We start from the raw sequence: 21,467 nt of genomic DNA, 5'->3' as shown, positions 1-21,467 counted from the left end.
ATAGATCGAAAAATACGGTAAGTGCTGAAAATCTAATCAGTGAATACTTGCCATTACTGATATGTGTATGCTAACTGAACATTTACTTGCCCAAACTTCATAGAAGTCCAATGTAGGCATTTCTCACTAACAACTGATTCAATATTCAACTTTATTTACTAAAGATAACTTACAGAACAAGGGAGCATACCTGCCTTTACTACAACCAGAGATTCTGTGACAGAGTGGCAACCTAACAGCCAAGTAATAACCTACTGTTAATGTTTCATTCATGTTTCAATAAAAGCAATACTTGCCCTTCACATTCTTTCATAAATATGTTATATGTTCATAAATGCACAGAAAGTCTCACTTTTGTACATATTCAATATCTTCGAGTTGTAATGAGATCTCTTCCACAAACCGGCAGGCTCACTGAATTTTGAATTCTAATTTGAACAATTAATAGAATTCATTGTCGTAGTCATCTTCACCCAAGAAATCCACTAATACTCATGAAATGCTTCAAAGAATGACTAATTTTCTCACATCTCTTTCCTCTTAGCCTTCACATTTTCTCAGAGACAAAGAAACTGGAAGCAATTAACAACTGGGGTCATATAAGAAGCAGCAATGCTTTTCATCACAAGGAATATAAATTCATATGATCCAAAGAACAAACCTATACAGAAGTCCCAATGAGTTCAATAGGGCTTACTTCCAGGTAGGTTTGTATAGGGTTGCAGGATTTTTATGCTTCATTTTTAAAAGAAATGTATATGCACTTGAGTGGAATGAGAAGTGTACACTGAGGTTTGCAATTTCCCTGTCTATACACCAGTTCTAGAAGGAAAAAAATGCAGTACCACATCTGCACAAAGAATATTGCATTAAGTGTGACTTATCTTACATATCAAAAGTAAAAAAAGACCATACAAAGTCCCTACTAATACAGCCTCCCAGCTGTTCCACAGCTTATTCCACAACATTACTGAGCAAGATTTGGTTACAACATCTGAAGAAATTGGAGTGGGACTCTCTAATCAACAGTTAATAGAAATGTTATGGGGAAATGACAGCACACCGGCTGCCAAAAGCAGAGAAGGAATATGTGACAATAATGTTTTAGGGAATTACTTATTATTGGTGTGGTATTAGAAGCAAAGTTTGGAAATCTATGCTTAAGCTCAGAGTTATGTGTCAAAAAAGATGCTCAAAATGGTGTATAGTCAGCATCTTTGCTTGATCAAGTAATGTAGCTCTGGATCTGGGTACCAAACATGAATGCCACAGATACTGCCTTGAGTTTCATGATGGGAGAAAGGCAGGGTAAGGCATCAGGTACGAAACAAAACTTAATAGCCAACACTTAATAGAAGCTTATTTATTTACATTAAGTGTTGTGTAAAAGAACATTTCCACCCTGACATCACTTAGGGCAACTCACAACCATTAAAATCACCACGCCATCATAAATCCACAATATTACAAATCCTGTGGCTGTATTCCAGCAGCAGTTTATTCAGCCTTTCTAATGTTCTGCACACATTTCTGTGTTTTTTGCTTTCAGGGGAAAAAAAATCAGTTTGTAGCCCCTTCATAACCATGTCTTGTGTTGACAAAATTTGGGTACATCCCCACCATTTAAAAATTAGCGTGACTTGCTGATGTATCAGTTCAAAAGCCATGGTTCATTATTGCGACAGGTACTGCCATGTGGAAGGAAAGTTAGAAATCAAAAGTAAAACTAATGCAATAAACCCCATGCCGCCTTAATGCTCATGTCTGAAGCCTAGCTTGCAATGGGAGCCCAAAAAGAGCAGATCAGTGTGCCTCTCTGAGCAGTGCTGAGCAAGCCTTTCTTCCAAGACCCCACACAGCTTTCTATCTACCCCTTCAGTTACTCCCCCCTCCTCATTTTATGCCTCATGGGCTTGCTTCTTTTGCATATGGTGTGCATATGTTAGTTTAGCCTTGGTTAGAATTACTGAACTATTCCCCATTGCCACAAAAGATGTGCATATCTCACGGCAGTATTAAACACAGATATTTTTTATCATGTGTGCATATTCAGTAAACATTATCCCCATTTTGAGATCTGTGAGAGCTACTGGATAATTCTGCTAAAATGTACTATTGCCAGTGTCCAAATGCCTTAATATATCTCTGTTGTCATCCTAGTGGTGCTGCAATAAAACGACTAGCACATCTGAAAAGCTAAGGTAAGTCTGGTGTGGTTTCAATGGGAGACCGGCTGTGTGTTGAGATTCCTGCATTGTGGGGGGTTGGATCACATGACCCCTCAGGGTACCTTCCAATTCTTGCAACAAGTTTATTTATTTAAAATAAGGACCCCCCCCCCCAGATTGCATCTGTATTAGAATTATTTTTAGAAGTTGTTCTGTATTTTCTGCCCATGGCTCCTTAGGGATGAAGAGGAGAATAGAACTTAAATAATACACAAGACCCTTCAAACGTATGTGAGTGAAACATGTATCTGCTAACAGAAGTTTGCTAACAGAAGTTACAAGAATTCCCTGTACTGTATCAAAGAGGTACAAGCTTTTCAGTACTATGTTCTTCCCTGAATTTGTAATGGAGGCTGGAGAAGTTGACATATAAAACTGGAAGTTGACCTTTGTCTGTATATTACAGCTCATCCTGAGACCTCTTGAGTTTCCACTTTAATTGATACCAGTGGCCTTCATAAGAGTCTTGCCCCATGCCAGGTGGCCTACTAAATAGCCTCAAAGGGTCAAGACATGACAAGGCAAGGTAAGGTAACAGATATCCAAGAGACTATGAAGTGGGTGCTTGTTCAGTAACAAGACTGCAGCATCTAAACTGCTCCAAGATCTCAAATAAGCTCTTCTATCTCCTCAGCAAGCCTAACAACAGCTAGAATCTCAGCCTCCAAGCTTTTATTTGCTTAAACATTTATAAACCAAAATGAATTCAAAGGGACTTTTCAAAGCTGAAGGAGTATCAGGAATGTAAAGATGCAGCTTTCAGTCTTGGGACTACTCATTGGACGGCCTCTGCTTGTCTCTCTTCAGTCAGTGACCTCTAAGGGAACTAACAGGCTCAGGTGATTGTAAGACCATTTAGCAGGCATTTCAGAATTCTTACCTGAAAATAATGTGAACAACCAGTATCTGGCTCAGTTCGTTCAAACACAGAGAATCTAAAATCTTCCAGATGTGTAGAGATATAAAGGCTGGCTCCCTATATCCCCTAGAACCACTTTGGATAATTAATCGGGTCCTCCATTAAAGAGGGCACGTATTGTGGTGAGATCTGGAAAACCGACACCCTGTGTTGTGGGTGGGTACGATTGGTCAGCTACAACACCCGAATGGTAGGTCCCTCGTAGCTGGGTGCAATCTGGCCAATGGGACGCAGTCTAAATGGTTCGAGGGACCTATTTACGCCCATGCATGTGACTCAGAGCTTCCTCTTTTGGCGCATGCATTCAGAACACCCACCCACCTCTCCCTACTTTTAGGGCTTTGCGTTTGACCTTGCTATACCGTCGTCTGTCGTTGGGACGGGTACGGCAGACATTTTCCCCACTTGGCTGATTGGCTGTTGCCATTTGGGTTTCGCCTGCCGCGTAGCAAATCATCACAACTTGTAAGGTTGCAAATAGGCTCTGGTTCAGGTGAAGGGTATGTGAAGGATATTCTGTTAAAGGAATCCAGGGACTTGATGGTTTGGTCAACCCCTGAGAGGGGGTTGTGCCCATGCCTGAGTCCAAGGGGACATTTGGGTGGCAGAGTTAGCCCGTTCCCGGCTTTTCGCCTATCCAGGTGTTTACTCTTGGCTGACCTATGCTGGAACCCTGGGCTAGTGCTACCTGTATGGCAGGGAGCTAGTCAAACCAGAGCCTATGCAACCAGTCACTTTCTGTAATCAATAAAGTTGTGGCCTAAATTCTGCCAAAAACCAAACCAAAAATTTGAGTCAAGTGTGAATTTATTTAGGGGGGAGGTTTCTGGGTCTGAACACACAATTGCCACTGCTTTAGATGCTGAATGCAAATAGCGAAGGATGTACAAATGGCCTTACACACATATCTCTTTCATGTGAGAATGGTCCATTGCACAGCTAGCAAGCTAACTTGTGTTACTTTTAGAGATGCTTTTAGACAAATACCTGCTTGCATTCATCTCAAAAAATATACATGCATGTATACAAATTTCTGTGGGACGCGGGTGGCACTGTGGGTTAAACCACAGAGCCTAGGACTTGCTGATCAGAAGGTCGGTGGTTCAAATCCCTGCGATGGGGTGAGCTCCTATTGCTCGGTCCCTGCTCCTGCCAACCTAGCAGTTCGAAAGCACGTCAAAGTGCAAGTAGATAAATAGGTACCACCCCGGCGGAAAGGTAAACGGCGTTTCCGTGCGCTGCTCTGGTTCGCCAGAAGTGGCTTAGTCATGCTGGCCACATGACCCGAAAGCTGTACGCCGGCTCCCTCGGCCAATAAAGCGAGATGAGTGCCGAAACCCAAGAGTCGGCCACGACTGGACCTAATGGTCAGGGGTCCCTTTATCTTTACACAAATTTGTGCGCAGGAGTGGGAAAGGAATGGCTGTTTCTTTTCTATGGATTATTTCAGCCAAATTCTCTAGGAACACACACCTAAACATTGTTATTATGCTGAGAACGTAAATTGCCCAATACTCGGAAAAAACCTTTGAATAACGTATGTCGGGGGGGGGCGGGGCAGGGCGGGAATTCAATGAAACATTTGTATATTTGAAGTCACCAACAGTCTTGCAATTTTGTTCATTGCTGTGTGTGCTGGAAATGGAGGCTGCACATCTCCGTTTTTATTTCTGGCAGGCCCTTGTTATTCTTTCACATACAAGTTTCCTTTGCAAGACATTCAAAGTTAATGAGACATTAGATTTTATATAACCTGAAGCAAGCACCTCAAGTGACAAGCCAATCTGAATTCTGGAAACATCCATTAACCTTCTGTGCTAGCAGAACATTTCAGAAGCATGTTTTCTCCCATGCTATTCTATAGCAAGCAGAGCTAGAAAAATGAGTGAAATAAAAGGGTATCGACCCATACTGTACTTGCCTAAATTTAATCTTGCTCTCTCTCTTTTTTCTTTTTTCTTTTCTTTTTCAAACTAACAGCTACCCTGTTAGTAACTTGGAAAGAACATTTTGTTATAGGTAGTGAGTTCTGTAGCTGTCGGGCAAAAATAGTTCCCATTTCTCACAGGGGAGGTTACAGAATCCACTTAACACTAGTGTAATCTTAATGCGTATATGCTGAAGTACACCATGGGATTCTCCACCCTGCCTTTTATTTGCAATTCTTTCATCTTGGCTTGTCTCCTTTTTTGAAGGGACAATCCCTGAAGCCTATTGCACACAAAACTGTGCATTGGTAAGGAGGATTAGGTCCTGGTTAACATTGGGCCATTTGTGGTATTTATAAACCAAAAGCATGCCTTAAAATTATACAAATTAAGAGATGCAGTGAGGAAAATTCCTTTAAAAACCCTACACAGAACCTGGATTTTTTATTTTTTATTTTACATGGAAAAAGAAACGTAACAGAACTCTAGAAGCACAGCTTATCGGTACTGTTTTTGTATGGCTTTACTGTATTTATTGACATTATGCTTATTTATCATTGTTCTGTTCTTTTTTTTAATTGCTATTTTTACTATTGGTCATTTGGTATGTTATGAGCCACTTTGAACACTATTACATGCAAGTGGCATACAAATAAACTGGTGATTATTGTGATTAGGGCTTTTGTTCAGCTGGAACTCGCCGGAACTCTGGCACCTTTCAGGTGAGCGCCATTGCCAGAGAAGGTGTTCACGGTGAGTTCCGGCACTTCTATTTCTAGAAAAACAGCACTGATTGTGGCGGTGATTTAGCAACTGACAGATGTACTTCCTGGGAAGTTCACAATAAACCTGGATCCCAAATTCACTACTAGAGTCCAAAATTGCAAACGCTGAGGTCTGCTTTTAACAATTTTCTGCACAGGATTAAGTAATCTTTCATCTTTCTTTTTTTTTTAAAAAAGTAATTTTTATTAAGTTTCCATTTACCAAATTAAACATATCATACCAATTAGTCCAAATTGTATCAATACACATCATAGAGTCCAAATGTTTTCCAAATTAAATTTTTTTGTGGGTGGTACCCATGCTTCGCAATCGTCAGGAGTCCAATCATCCATATTTCTGCTGCTTTCCTATTTACAATGATGTTTTCAAGTCCCATCTTCTCAACTCTTGTCGTACAGTCTACTTTCAGTCCACAAGTAGACTGAAAGAAACAGTCTTATTTATATCTCTGTGTGGGCTTTGTAATGCTCACTCGTAATGCTCTCTCGTAGATCTGTCACAGAAATCCAATAGTCCAGGCTTTCATTTTGAGAAGAAGTCCTTCTCCTCCACCAAAGCCAAAACAGGTTTGGTTCTCAGGGCACAGTAAGCTAAACTATGGTTTACTGGTACTGAATGAGCATGCAGACTCCCAGAGAAGAACCTCACAGCTGAAGGACCATTAGCCATGTAAGGAGATTAGTAAATATTCCTGCTTTTGCTGCCTGTTTGAGAATGGGGGGGGGGGGAGTGTAGGAGAAAGCTGTGGGGGCAGGGTGACTAACAGGCCAGAACAGATGCTCAGCAGCTTTTAGCTTGTTGGATCTTAACTTATGACATGCATGGAATAGCTGTAGCTCATACAGGTGTATTTAGTCTGCAACCCAGGACCGAAAAAGCTTCATCGCATTTCATACAACTCAACACCCTTGCAAATCATTCCAAAGAAATTACTGTGACACATATCTAGTCTTCTTTCCCTGCTATACTTAGTGGATAAGGCACATGCCTTCTAATATCCAGAAGTTTTCTTTATTAATTCCTGTCTGGTAGGAAAATATTAAATTATACCTGGTGGGAAGGTCAAGAAATCCTGGCAAAGCTTATCACCAAGTAGCCAGTATTAGAAACTCAAATATACAAGGTAGGTGCCAAAGGACACTTTAAATCCAGGTTACGGTCACCACAATGGATTGGACTGGATGACCCTTGGGGTCCCTTTCAAACCTAAAATTCTACAAGTCTATGATCTCAACTACATTGTCTGATTGTACCTTGCTCTTACAATAATTCATTTGTCCCAGTATGCAAGGAGGAGAAACATACACAGTGGAAATGAAAATGGTACTAGCTATGTACTAAGGAAGAGGTTTTTAAACTGTGGTCACCAAACTGGCACTAATAATAAATAAAATAATAATAATAATAATAATAATAATAATAATAATAATAATAATAATAATAATTTATTTGTACCCCGTCCATCTGGCTGGGCTTCCCCAGCCACTCTGGGCGGCTTCCAACAAATATCAAAAATACATTAAAATATCACACATTAAAAAACCTCCCTGAACAGGGCTGCCTTCAGAAGTCTTCTAAATGTCAGGTAGTTGTTTATCTCTTTGACTTCTGATGGGAGGGCATTCCACAGGGTGGGTGCCACTACCAAGAAGGCCCTCTGCCTGTAGCTTTGCTTCTCGCAGTGAGGGAACCACCAGAAGGCCCTCGGCACTGGACCTCAGCATCTGGGCAGAATGATGGGGGTGGAGATGCTCCTTCAGGTAAACTGGGCGGAGGCCGTTTAGGGCTTTAAATGTCAACACCAACACTTTGAATTGTGCTCGAAAATGTACTCAGCCCACAAATCTCTGCCTAGTCACAACTGGACCCATATCAGTAGCAAAACGTGCCTGGCTAATTTCTAAAACTGCAGATAGCTGCAACTTTTTTGGATCTGAGAAGGGGCTATCTTCCCGCACCAATGACAGTTGTTCAAGGAAAGTCATAAGCAGACTCTCCGAGCTTTCTCCTTCCACAACAGTTACTAACCTACACATATATTTTATTGTTCACTTGCTTACACACAGCTGTGCTAATTTGCATGGCCTGAAAAGGGCTGGGGTATATGTGCAGGTTGGAGAGAGACATTTCTCAGCCTGGTTGCCCGGAGGCAATTATTTCTTGCTAGAAGCATCTGGCTATTCAGAAACCTACACTTACAACATAAAGAGTGCTACCTTCAAAGCGTGTTAATCTCTAGGGGGCAATTGTAACATTTAAAGAATGTCTGTTATAAAGGGCAAATGCTTAAACTGAGAAACGCTTGAGAGGGTGAAATCAAAAATTCTAACAGGCCGGAGGGTAATTTTAACTTCCAAGACACCTAATATCAAATTAAATAATGCAAACTAGGAAGCAATGAACGTTCTTGCAAATTAAAGCTAGGTGTAAATTTTAGTGGACCTTTTCCCTTCCTTCCCTTTCCCTTGTGGGTCTTATCTTTCTACTTTGCAAACCTGATGGCAGGGCCTGTCTCTCACTCTTTTATTACTGACGTGCGGCACTTTGGGAGACAATTGTCTGAAAAGCAGGGTAAAAAAAGTAAACACGTAAGGAAATTTGCTCAGGAACGTACTGACATTCTTCTACAGTGAAACGTTTGTCTCTTTGTTTAGATGTACTTGAGATGAAATGTTCCATGTCACCATCTCAATCACTTTATGACTACAGTTTGAATACCGATTCCATTCTAAAATATCATGCAACTATATCATGTTAACACTTAAAGCAAATGAAACCATATACTGTACAGTTAAACCTTAAACAGATCTCTGTCCAGAAGCAAGTCATACACACCCACAGCCTTGCATCTAGGGAACAGGGTGACTGATGGTTTTCAAAAGAAATTGCACCAATGGCTGGGCCGGAACTTGACTTTTGGGGCTTTTTATCACTTTCATCTCCTTCCCCTCCTACATTTACATAAACTGACACTCCCCCCCCCCCCAGAACAACACATGAAATATGACTCTCAAATAATCTCAAGGGGATTCCACCAAGGCAACTTCAACATTACCCAGTTGGCATGATAGAAGATTGCTGGCTGAATGCTGACATCTGTGGCAAAAAAAGGGGTCTCCTAAGATTTCAGCACCAGTCCCATAATTGCATTCAAGTACATATACAACGGGATGAGGGTGGCGCTGTGGGTTAAACCACAGAGACTAGGACTTGCCGATCAGAAGGTCGGCGGTTCGAATCCCCACAACGGGGTGAGCTCCCGTTGCTCGTCCCTGCTCCTGCCAACTTAGCAGTTCGAAAGCACGTCAAAGTGCAAGTAGATAAATAGGTACCGCTACAGCGGAAAGGTAAACGGCGTTTCTGTGCACTGCTCTGGTTCGCCAGAAGCGGCTTAGTCATGCTGGCCACAACCCGGAAGCTGTATGCCAGCTCCCTCGGCCAATAAAGCGAGATGAGCGTCACAACCCCAGAGTCGGCCACAACTGGACCTAATGGTCAGGGGTCCCTTTACCTTTACGTTACATATACAACAGGTAGATGAGGAAGAACCTTTACTGCTGCTGTTGCAATTTTCAAGAAAATGAACAGCATAGATCGAACAGCCCACTCCCTTCGGCTGCTCAGCCCCATTCAGACAAGCAATAAACAACACAGCAATGTTGAGAAGGCAGCTCTGCCTTACCAAGCACAGTGTTACTGGTATTCACTAGTATGAAAAACTAATTGCTACACATCTTCTCCCCTTACTTAATTTCCCTTTTTAGTGAAAGAGAATTTACACCAAGGCCTTCCCAATTTAAAAAACAGAAAAAGTCCTGGAGACTTTTTAACCTCATCTATTTGATTCCATCAACACAGTTAAAGAACAAGAATCTATTACTCAATATGTCAACACTTACCCAACCTCAATTAAAGGGCTGACCCTACAAATCACCCCCTAGATGGAATTTTAAAAATGGCTGCAAAGGCAATGCCAACAGCTTTATGTTTCTGTATTCCATTGTCCGATTGTTCACCACTACAATTTTCTCAGAAAGAGACCCATATATGCTTCTGAAATGTTTCTAACTACAAGGTTTACCCTTTCCCCAGTGTGTCGCTCATACTCAGTTCCCTAAACCTCCCATCAAATGACCTACAAAAGCTACCATCTGGCTAGTTAAGAAACAGCAGCACCTGAGTTTTACGCACCCACAAATTTATCCACTTAGTGTGCTAAATGAATGGGAGTATTAATTTAACCTTGGTGTTTTTTTTAGAACTCTGAAATCCCTTGCTAGTAAATTTGCAGGGTGAATATATAATGAAAAGCCAAAACGGTAAAAAGTCTTAAAGTGGTTACTACCAGGTAAGTAACATGAAAATAAACAAGGCCCTTAGTGCAGGAATCCCCAAACTCGGCCCTCCAGATGTTTTGGGACTACAGTTACCATCATCCCTGACCACTGGTCCTGTTAGCTAGGGATGATGGGAGTTGTAGTCCCAAAACATCTGGAGAGCCGAGTTTGGGGGTGCCTGACTTAGCGCATCAAGGAAGTCTATTTAATTTAGTTTAAACAAGAAAACATATTCATTTTCCTCTAATGTTTTTACTGTGAGGAACTCTTGTTACGCTGTGAACCAACAGACAGATGTCAAATGGACATATGAAGACTGGATACCAAACTCTCATCATGCCCACAGTCTTTATTAGTGGCTTTCTTCATCTATAAATGTGATCAACAAATTGTTTGAAATATGTTGTGAGGACAAAATTAAAACACACACACACACACATTTAAAAGCACTTTGAAAGTTAAAACATTATAAATTGCGTTGTACTATTCAGTGGACTTTTGTACCCTTGGTTTATCAATATGAAAACTTTCTAGCTAAGGTAAGCCTATGTTCTCTATTTACAAGAGACACTGGAGGACCCTGAACACTGCTTGTGCCAGCTGGTAAGGAGAGGAAAATGGGTGGTTTGTCCTGCATTTTCCTCAGCTCTCAAACATGAAAGGGAAAAATGGGTGATTTTATTTCAACAAATTCAGGAGGCAAACCAGGAACCCAGCATATGAAGAGTGAGCTTACTTAGTGCTGGGTTTGGATCTTTAGAGTCTAAAAGTTCAGGTGACTTTGAAGCAGACAATATCTCCAAGTACCAAACAAATGATGAATGAACAGACGAATGTAAATAAATGGGTTTGGGATTGTGTGTGTGTGTGTATCTTCTGCAACCAATGTCTCAGAAGTAGTTAACCATCTATACAAACCACCTATACCACCATTTTCAAGGCAACTCTTGTCACAACAAGCCTTGTACATCTGAAACTATACTTGATAATCAGATAACGCTAATATTCTTTACTTGGGACTTTTGTTCTTTTAACCCATGTGCACCTATACTCATTCTACACACCTATTTATAGTTTTGGTTTTCATTTTAAATTTTCATCTGCCATTAACCATTCTCTCAGCTTTATAGACATCATGAAATGAATTTAAAAGACTTTGCTAAAAAGAAGGAAAAAAAGCAGCAGTACAGTTAGCCAGGCAGCTAGTTAGAGTGCTATTTTCTCCTAATGCAAATATACAGAAACAGATAAAAATAGCTGAAGCTGCAAAGTCTGCTATCTACACTATAGATTTGAAACAGCATAACAGGCATTCCCTCTCCCCGGGAAAAAACTATTAATTGGATGATTTGGCATCTAACTTTAATTGTTAATGGACAAGTGGCAAACCAGAAGGAGGAGGGAGGTGAGCAAATTATTTGGGCACAGTGTAGCTTGGGAAAACTTTGATGTGGACCAGTATTTTTTACAGCGCAGTCCAAAAATATGGATCTGCCAGCAATGCTGTAGTGATATTAATGTAATGCTGGCATGATTTCATGTTCTGTGATGCTGCAGTTAGACAAGTCAATACACTCCAGTCTAAACACACGTTTAGATTAGACATTAACTCATTGGTAATATGAAGAAAAGGCCACATAACTTTAATAACTGCAGTGGCCCTGTAATGGGCTGATAGTTGCATGAGAAGAGGTCCTCTCATGGAATAGGACCTTCCCAACCCTGGTCCCCAGAACAGCATTCAGTGCCCTCCAACTTGTGCAAGCACTCCACCCAATTTTCACTGATTCCATCATTCCCTGAATATCATTTGTCCCAATCAAGAAGTAATGAAGTGCTACTAACAGGTGACCCAGGAAGCGAATGTGAATTTCCAGAAGCATCAAAAGAGGCATCCAGAGAGTTCAACAGGGCTCAAAGGAGTGTCATAAAGCAGTTAAGGAAGTGTGTCTAGATCAGCACTGTTGGAAGAGGCTGCTTATGCCCATCTGCTACTTGGGGAGTGATAAGACTATTCAATGAACACTACAGGAGAAAACTTCAAATTTCCATGATTAAATTCAGTAGACTATTAAAGGGCTTCCAAGGATAGCACAATGTTTGCTTTACAGGGTCATAGGATTCAATCTAAGAAAGTAGCCTACAATGAAATGGTCCACAAATGTGTTTTTTATGTGCACTAAACAGATTTCTGAATTCCCTTCAAAAATTCAGACCAAATTTACTCTTTTCAGTTTTTGGTCATCAAAAGGGCATATAAAGGAGAAGTGGGAAGTCTCCTTTAGAGAAAGTACCAGGCTGATATGCAGGTAAAGGCAAGGCTTGTCTAAAAGGGTGGGGCTCACCCAAAGCCTGCTTTGTGCAGCTTCCAAGGTAGCCAACAACCAGCCTTTGAAGCAGGAACCCAGTGCTAAGCCGATACAAAGGAAGAGTGAGTTTGCTTAAGCTTTGGGTTTGGATCTTTAAAGTCTAAAGAAAGCAGGCTGTGAACAAGAAATCAAAAGGCTCAGCAAATAAAGCAATGCCACTACAACTGAGGACTTAAGGAAGTAACTGATCTTTTCACCGTAGTACCTCTGAGAAAGTTCAGGCTTAAGGGAAGGAGAACCTTCAGAAGTTACAGGATTCTTTCTATAGGCTTTAGAAAAACTGTGACCCCAAAATTTAGATCCTACAGAAAATCCTAATGAAATCTTCTGGCAAGGGGGGAAAAATCCATAGCACTGCACTTGATTAAAACATATAACAATCACATGGAAGGTGAACACCTACCCACAATGTTACTTTTTAATTAGTGTTCCTGGCCTCTTAAATGTTTATCTTTCTAGCATATTATTTTCTAAATTACTTTCAGGAAAGTCATTATATTGGGAGCTTTGGTTTTCCTATATTGGCTTTGCAAATACAACACTGATTAAGATTAAATCATCATATGTTGGTTACTGCACAAGCCAAGTTAAGACTATAGAGTATGGCAGGCAATGCACATTCTCTTTTACAGAAGATGGAGAAATGTTTCCTAATTTGCACATTAGGCATTTCCTGCTTATTTATTATGATTTTCATCGGTGAAGAAGTTCACCTGGGAGCGCTCCTTAAATTGTCAAATTTACTTTCCTGGCATCCCAACTTGTGACATATTTTGAATGCTATCATGAATTTTGCATATTGTTAATATTTAAAATTACGATTTCGTTATAAAATAATGACACGGTTGTTGTTAGTAATGAGCCCACCTTTGCTACATTTACAGGTTTAAAACTCTCTAGAACTCATTGTTAGCACCTTTGTAAATTACACTGGGCAACAATTTTTTACTTTTTGAATGTTGTCTAGATTTCTATAACTGATTTAGGGTATTTTTGCACCGCTGAATCAGGAAATGGCATCCGTTTCTCTCCATCAGGTCAGGTTTACTGTAAACTGAATGGTGGGCATTGATAAAGGTAAGTACACGTAAATTGCATGTTGCTTCACCATTTTTCAAACTTCAGGGCTTAGAATCATAGAGTTGGAAGAGGGCCATCGAGTCCAACCCCCTGCCAAGCTTGAAATTCCGTTTCTTGGAACTCCTGGAATGCTTAGCGGCAGGGAGGTCTCTCTTCAGAGTCCAACAGTAGTCAGCCATCATGACTGCGACCCTGATACCTGGTCTCCATCTCTTTCATGTCGTGATGGAATCTCTCCCCCTGCTCGTCACTCATTGAACCCAGGTTCTCAGGAAACTGGTCCATATGTGAAAATAGGTAGTGCATCTTGATGCTCATGTTGCAGCCCAGGTTTCTGAAAGCAGTCAGCATGTTGTTGACAAGGTCTGCATAGTTTCTGGCCTTATTGTTGCCAAGAACGTTCTTCACTATCAGAACAAATGCCTTCCACGCTTCCAGTTCCACTTCGTTCACTGAGTTTCCGAACTCTGGATCTCTGATGAGCTGACAGATCTGAGGACTGTCAAAGATGCCAGCTTTCAACTTCTCCATGGTCAATCCTGGAAAAGCCTGGCACAAGTAAGTGAAGCAGTCACCATTCTTGTCCAGAGCCTTGGTGAACTGCTTGATTAAGCCAAGCTTGATGTGCAGCGGTGGGAAGAGTATTCTGCCTCTGTCCACCAGAGGGTTGTTGATGACGTTCCTTTCTTTGCAAGGCACCAATTCCTCCCGCACAGGCCGGTCCTTCTTCGTGCAATGCTGAGCACGGTCCCTACTATCCCACATGCACAGAAAACATGGGTACTTGGTGAAGCCAGGCTGTTGTCCCAACAAAAAGTTAACCATCTTCAGGTCAACACAAATAAACCACTTATGCTGATCATGACCAATTTTCTCCAGCACATACTTCACCGCTTTATAGTTCTCCTTCAGTGTAGTCGAGTGAGCCAGGGGTATAGAGGCAAACTGGTTGCCGTTGTGTAGCAGAACACATTTCAGTGATCGCTTGCTGCTGTCAATGAACAGTCTCCAAGCTTTGGGTTCGTACTGTGGCACTCCAAGCTTGAGCAGAAGCTGCGTGATATCTGCACAGTACACCAAGTCCTTCTCTTCCAAGAAAAAACGGATGTTTTATGACTTCAAACTGATCCCTTTTTGACATAATCACCCAGAACTATCGGACCTGAATACTTCTTGTCATTAAAATAATCATTTCCAATCAAAACAATTATTTGACATGGCATTTTACCCCCACCAACTTCTTCTAAAATGCTCCACACAAGCTTACATGTGAACAAAAACGTAAAAAAAAGACATGTGGCCATAGCTTAAAAACTTGACCTGATTGAGCAAAACCAATGTGATTTTTGGATTCAGTGCATCAGATTCGTCCTAAATCAACTGAAAAAACGCAGACAACAAATGTGTTGTTGACCAGTGTTATTATCTCTGTTATTTTTAAAATAAAATGCTTTTGGAGGAAAAATCTCTCTAAAGATATTTTTTCTATTTAGGTTACATTTTAGTCCAATGGCTATTCATCAGGAAATAAGGATTTGTTTTAAGTTTTTCATGTGTGCTAAAACTCAGTCTAAGTTTTTTCTTCTTTTAAGTTTGACCACATCAGTTAACAATCATGGATACATATGCTATAATGTTATTGCTTTAGTTAAATAAATTGTTTAAATTGTTATTAAGGAAATGATTATTTTTCTCCTTCCAATAAAGTAAAGCAGAAAGGTTGTCCAAATATAAACAGTTAACTTATTAAACCTCACAATAATTTCATAATAATCCATCTATGTATTTCTAATAGTATAACCAAATCAGTAATTTTTTATATAACTGTAAAAACTACTCTGAAAATTTATTATTCCAAAAATGAAACCTTCATCTAGTTGTAAATATTAAGATGATACCAGCAAGAATAAGTTTTTCTGTTAAAATAAATCAAGTCTTACTAACTAGTGATTTAAATCAAGTCTTACTGACTACTGATTTAAATTGATTTGATTTACATCAAATCCACCCTGATTTTTGACAATGTCTGCTACTCCCCATGTAAGTATGATCTAGCCAAAAGATACACGTAGCAGAATTGAAGGAGGGAATATACATAGGAGAGAATTGGACAAGTTGTCAGGAAACTCTACTGTTGTTTTCACAGCTATATATTTAAATTGGTTTGTTTTCCCTCCCAGCCTTCCTTCATAATTATGCCACCAAATAAGTGTTTTGGCTGGGATACACAGCTGCTGCTTCAATGCAATGGGGCAAAACAGGATATTACATGTTGTTGAGCTGTTGCCTTGGCACAAACGGTAGGAATACAGTGCCAAATTCCTTCTAGCATTCAGTGACTGGATAAGTACTGATAGGTGCCTGTAAAGCTGTGCAGACTCTACAGCATTAAGAACAAGTGACAGCATAAGAAATATCTACCCTGAGGGAAGAAAGAAAGAAAGATGCAGCGAATAGCTGTTAATTGCAAAAAGGCTATTTTAAGGCTGGTGCAGCCTTGATCTGCCAAATCTGTCAGTCTCCGAAGGACATGATGGGCAACAGCAGAAAAGTAGGAGGGACCCAAAAGCCACAGAAGAAAACTACCTCCTCCCAAGATGACCTGTTTCGCCATTATTTATGTCTATCTGAATCCTCCTAGAATACTGTTTTAAAATTAAGCAAGTAGGAGACATTATGTTCTAGTTGATCTCATAATGGTCTCCCATATTATTTCCCTATAAACCAAAAAGAACATAAAACAGATATATTTTAAGGGCTCCCCGGAACATCTCGATTTATCTTAAAAAGCAAAGCCTTTCGCTCCATATTTTAATCTCACGTCACAGTCATGGCAATAAAGGTGTTAATTGCTGTTTATCATAATGAATTCCATTTTTTCTATGAAAAATAATGAAGTGGTGGATAATATACACTGCTTTTTTTTTTTAGATAGCAGCAATACAAATGTAAGCATTAATGGTCCGCAGAGAATATAGGATATTTATCTCCTTTCCCCTTAGAGACGTAACAAAACAGAACACAGCAAGGACTGAATTTTATACATGAAGCGTTGGTCACACAAATACTTCTCAACATAAAAACTATAAAGTGATCACATAAGGGTTTCACGTCAACAAATGAACCAGCCTTTAAAATAATAGAAGAGACAAGAACTATCTGAATTAATACCAAACCTCTCTTAGTTGTTAATGTAGGTAAAACTTTACCAAAGCACAAAACAGAACAAGGATCTTTCAAAGTGGTGTTACAAATATGAGTTAGCTGCAACCATTTTTCAAAAGGTCATGTGTATCTGCGCAGGTGTGCAAATTAATTTTCATAAACTTTAGCACACTGTATTATTACTTACAAGAAGTCGTTCTTTATGGAAAGAGTCTTATGAGCAACATAAAAAAGTTACCAGGAAAGGAAGAACTATGCAAAAATTAAGAGAAATATGAAAAAAATCAAGGAACACTGTAAAATAAAACAAGGAAAATAGTACAGAGACACTGACCTTTTCTATTTAACAATGCCCTAAGACAATGTTGGACGGAAATAGGAATGCGCATTGTAACTTGACAGTTCTCTTTATGCATTGCAGCTAATATTATTCTCTCTCTAGTGTCCAAAATATTTTCATTTTTCACTTTTAATTTGTATACCATCTTTCTATATTACTATACGCAAGGCAGTTTACAATTTTCTAACAATACAGGCAAGCTGTTAGTTGTCAAGAAGATTTCTCCTGCATGCAAAGATGCATTTTAAACAATACTGAGCCCATAACTGTGTTCAGGCATTCACATGGACATGAGGACAGGGCAGGGGCATACATGAAAACTCCACCTCAAACTCGGAGGTTTCTAAGTGTGCTCAATTGAATGTGCTTAAAAAAATCCCCTTCAGACCTTTGCACTAACCATGCAAAATTCAGAAAAGAAACATGGGGTGCTGGGGACTGGCTTGCATGTGCACCCTTACTCCACCTACAGTTTCATTCTACCCACGTTCAACTGAATCCCGAAACACGGCTAATAATTATGCGTCTGAACTGTTAAACACTGATCCATTCACAAACCGAACATGAGAGACATCAAGAGCAAACAGAGGTGAAATATCACCATAAGCTATGAAACCCAACTTTTTCAGATTCGAAGTAGAAACACAAGCTACTAGTCTACTGAATTTGCCATCAAAGTTTAAAACTTTGAATGCATCAGGGTTTTTTTTAATAGTGAATGAACCTTTTTGTGTGGTTTTTTACCCCTGCATGTTGAGCTTTTGAAGATTTGTTCTGTATAAAAACCATGAAAGTCACACCAACTGCCAATGGAAGTAAATCAGTCACATTCTTTTTGAATAAGGGTCTTTTGCACATACTTCGGTAATCCCAGCTCAAACATTTATACACTGAATTAAATGTCCCTATGATAATAGAAACATTCTCACTTTCTTTACTCCAGCTGAACAAGTAGCTTTTTAAAAAAACAAAACTATTAATCTTTACAGACAACCAAATAGTAATTTTCTTTGTTAATGGGTAATCATTAAAATAATCCAAAAATAGTAATACAAACTCCTTTAATTATTAGATCAAATGCATGCAATGTGTTTGTAAAAAAGCATTTTCACAGAAGATTTCACAGAGGAGCACCAAAACACTTTTCCAATTTTTATTGTTAAAGAGGCGACTCTGTTGCAAAAGTGCTAACCAAACAGCAGTCAAAGCAAGAACCTCAAGCGAACGGTTGGTTTATCCGATTGAATAAAACAACACAACACAGCACACTTGTAAAATATGAAACCGGTTGCCACTGCAAACCTCTTTATGACTTCATACAGGTGTAGATAGAAGTAAGGTTTTACCCACCTGGGATCTTTCTGAATGCTATCAATTGAAGGTGACCTAGCCAAGGTTCCCTCAGGTGGGATGGCTGGTCCAGATTTGCTGTATGGTGATTCAACAGAAGGACAATACTGCAGCTGTCGGTAGGGGTCTGCGTAATTGGAGGCTGGGCCGGCTGCATAGCTGGCCCTCTGGAAGGTCGCTGTTGCGTTCTGTGAGCCGTGTTGACTGCCTGTGCGCTGTAAGGGTACGGAGTCGACACCAGGGGAAGATGGGGCTACGACAGGAAAGTAGGGACAAAGTAAAAAATTGAGGACCTGTTCACAGAAATGGTTAACCAGGTCTAGGCAGAGGAAAAAAATACACACATATAAACAGGGGTTTGAAAAGAACGAGAAAAAAAGAACATTGTCATTCCTGAAATCATCATGAAACACAGTTCAAATGAAAAGATTTAAATGAAGCGTCACATTTATTAGCCAGAAGAGTAACTGCTTTATAGCATGTTCAAGAATACTAGCCACAGGTAAGTACGTACACAAACAAAACCCCTAGGCATCACAGTGCTACTTTATCAGTTGCCAAACTTGGAACACTTTAAAAAAAGGCAAAACTGTAGGAACTGTAGCCCCATGCAGATCACCTGCCATTACACAGGAATAATGAAGACAATGCATATAAATTGCATTAACAGTGTTTCTCCATATCAAACCTTCAAATGTCCCAACACCGTATTCAGATTATCTGCCTGCATTAGAAGTGAAATGTAACCCATTGGTGGTTATTAATAACCACAATGTAATCAAGGAGCTGCTTATTTTTCAAATTAGTGAAATAACACTCGGTCTTTTATTACTCATTTTCCAAGTGAAGATGTTTGAGGCAAGATCAAAATTGATTCAAAATACGGGCCAAATCCTAGGAGTTTCTTTTCTGCCTACAGTGGCCAGATTTTTGTCACTACAGTACGATCGTGTCTTATGCACCATTAACTAGTGCAATTTCAACCTTGCATGGTTGAAAGCTGGCAAGCTGAAACTGCAGATTTAATGAACGTAGGGAGGAGACAATAGAAGCTATTTTTGCACTCGGTGCAAGCTCTCCTCCTTGCTTACTGGGCAAGTCCCTCTCAGAGTGCAGACTCCGGGATGATCTCCCAAGATCTTGCGGGAACTTGGATGGTCCCGCAAGATCTCATAAGAGCACTTCAAAGCCTGCACACTGAAAGGGACCTGCTTGGTGTTTTTGCATATATGTGTCATGCCTGGACTGTAAACTCCATGCAGAATGCAATTGTACTTTATAGAGTAACAACATTTGTGATTAAAAAAGGTCATCGTTGACAGAAAAAAGCCCAATTATATTGGTTCTGGGTGGGTTTGATATGGTGGTCTTAAAATAACAGGCTAGCATACATTCTGTACTGTTTAAAACTTCTTAAACTTTTCTAAAAACTGCAATTAACCAAGACTTTCCCAGTCTTCGAACCTTTCCCAGTCTTCGAACATAATGTTGTACCCAATATCCTGAGCCCATTTTATCATGGCTGATTTGACTATCTCATCCTGAGTGTTCCATTTAAGCAGCAAGTTATACATTCTCGAAAGCACCTTGGTCTTGGGTTCTAACAGTTCTGTCTCTAATTTCGATTTTTCCACCTGGAATCCTATTCTTTTGTCCAACTTAAAAACCTCTTGAATTTGAGCATAATGAAACCAGTCTTGCACCTATTCTTTAATTTTCCAAAGCTCTGCAGCCTCCAATTGTCTCCAGTTTTATCTATTATTTCCCAATATTTCGGCCATCCGACCTCCATATTGAGTCTTTTTCGAGCCTTGGCCTCCACTGGTGATAACCACCTCGGGGTTGAAATTCCGTGCATTCTGACTTCAAAAAAACCCCCATTCAATGCATGAGGCTTATTTCAAAGGAAATATTCACAGGATTGTAGTTCTTGCCACTCACCCTGCCATTGACCTACCACTGCACAGCAAGCTCTCCGGGAGGCCAAACCACAAGTACAACAAAGGGGAGAGAAGGGAAAGAATGATGTCTGATCAAATATCTTAGAGGTTTCCCAGTAATTTCCTCCCTTCTGTTCATATTAACCTTACAAACAGACTGAACCTTTGGCGAAGGAGCCAGGATTAGGAACCCAAGTCCCTGACAAATGCAAACTGTAATGAAATGAGGCCGTTGGTTTGGAAGGATGAAGGAAGGCTGATTAAACCTTTCCCTGCCAAACACCTTTCCCTTAAACTCACCTCCTTCAGCAACTTTTCTTACAACAGAGAAGTGTTGCTGGCAGTAGAGAGGAAAAACAGTTGGGGAGCAAGCGTACAAGGGAGATGCAGCAAGCAAGGAAAATTAAGGTTTTTTACTTCTGCCCTCCTCACCAATTATTTTTAAATATTCAGCAGCGATTCAGGTCCACTGAACTAGTTTTGCCCTTAGTGAATAGTCATCCCAAATTGGGAAATCAAGGTAACATCAATGGGCTTTTTTCTTCTTTCCAAGTTACAGAGAAAATCATACGACCTTCAAACTGGCACAACTTCCACTTTATTCGGACAAACATTTCATAATTACAAGGTAAGTAAAATGGGTAAGCAAAAGTATATGTATTGTCTTGTTACTGTCAGCATCAACAGAACATTGGGGATGACATTTCTCGGGGCTTTTTTTTTTGGGCTTTTTGTTCAACTTTATAACTGTGTTTGCCATTTCTCTTGAAAATATGCATTTAGGAGATGCATATCAATCCAATCAAATGACAACTGCTATTTCATTAAAGAGCCGGAATGGACTGAGAGAGCTTTATGCCAAGCACTAAAATAATTTACAAGTACACTTCATGTCAATGTTTCCTGAATATTCCATGTGACTTTTAGAAATACCATATACCAATTAGGATTCAAGCACATTTTAAACATCTTCACCTTGAAATTAAGAACAGCATTTCAATCTATTCTAGTTTGGATTTGATATT

General features: G+C 39.9%; 1 protein-coding gene across 6 annotated transcripts in view; it reads right to left on the bottom strand.

Annotated features, from left to right (window-relative positions):
- LOC310848310 (catenin delta-2) overlaps window positions 1-21,467 on the bottom strand; it is a 204,860-nt gene that overhangs the window by 173,265 nt on the left and 10,128 nt on the right. For 3 of the 6 annotated variants that reach the window (XM_083747179.1, XM_083747182.1, XM_083747181.1), the window contains exon 2: window positions 18,503-18,821. In XM_083747179.1, coding sequence (XP_083603305.1) covers window positions 18,503-18,821 — 319 coding nt within the window. The remainder of the gene's footprint in view (window positions 1-18,502; window positions 18,822-21,467) is intronic. The other 3 variants (XM_083747180.1, XM_083747183.1, XM_083747184.1) reach the window with 1 other exon arrangement.

This window comes from Podarcis gaigeae (assembly GCF_964106915.1).
Source record: "Podarcis gaigeae genome assembly, chromosome: 7".
Classification (NCBI taxonomy): Eukaryota; Metazoa; Chordata; class Lepidosauria; order Squamata; family Lacertidae; genus Podarcis; species Podarcis gaigeae.
This window is presented reverse-complemented; position numbering and strand designations above follow the sequence as displayed.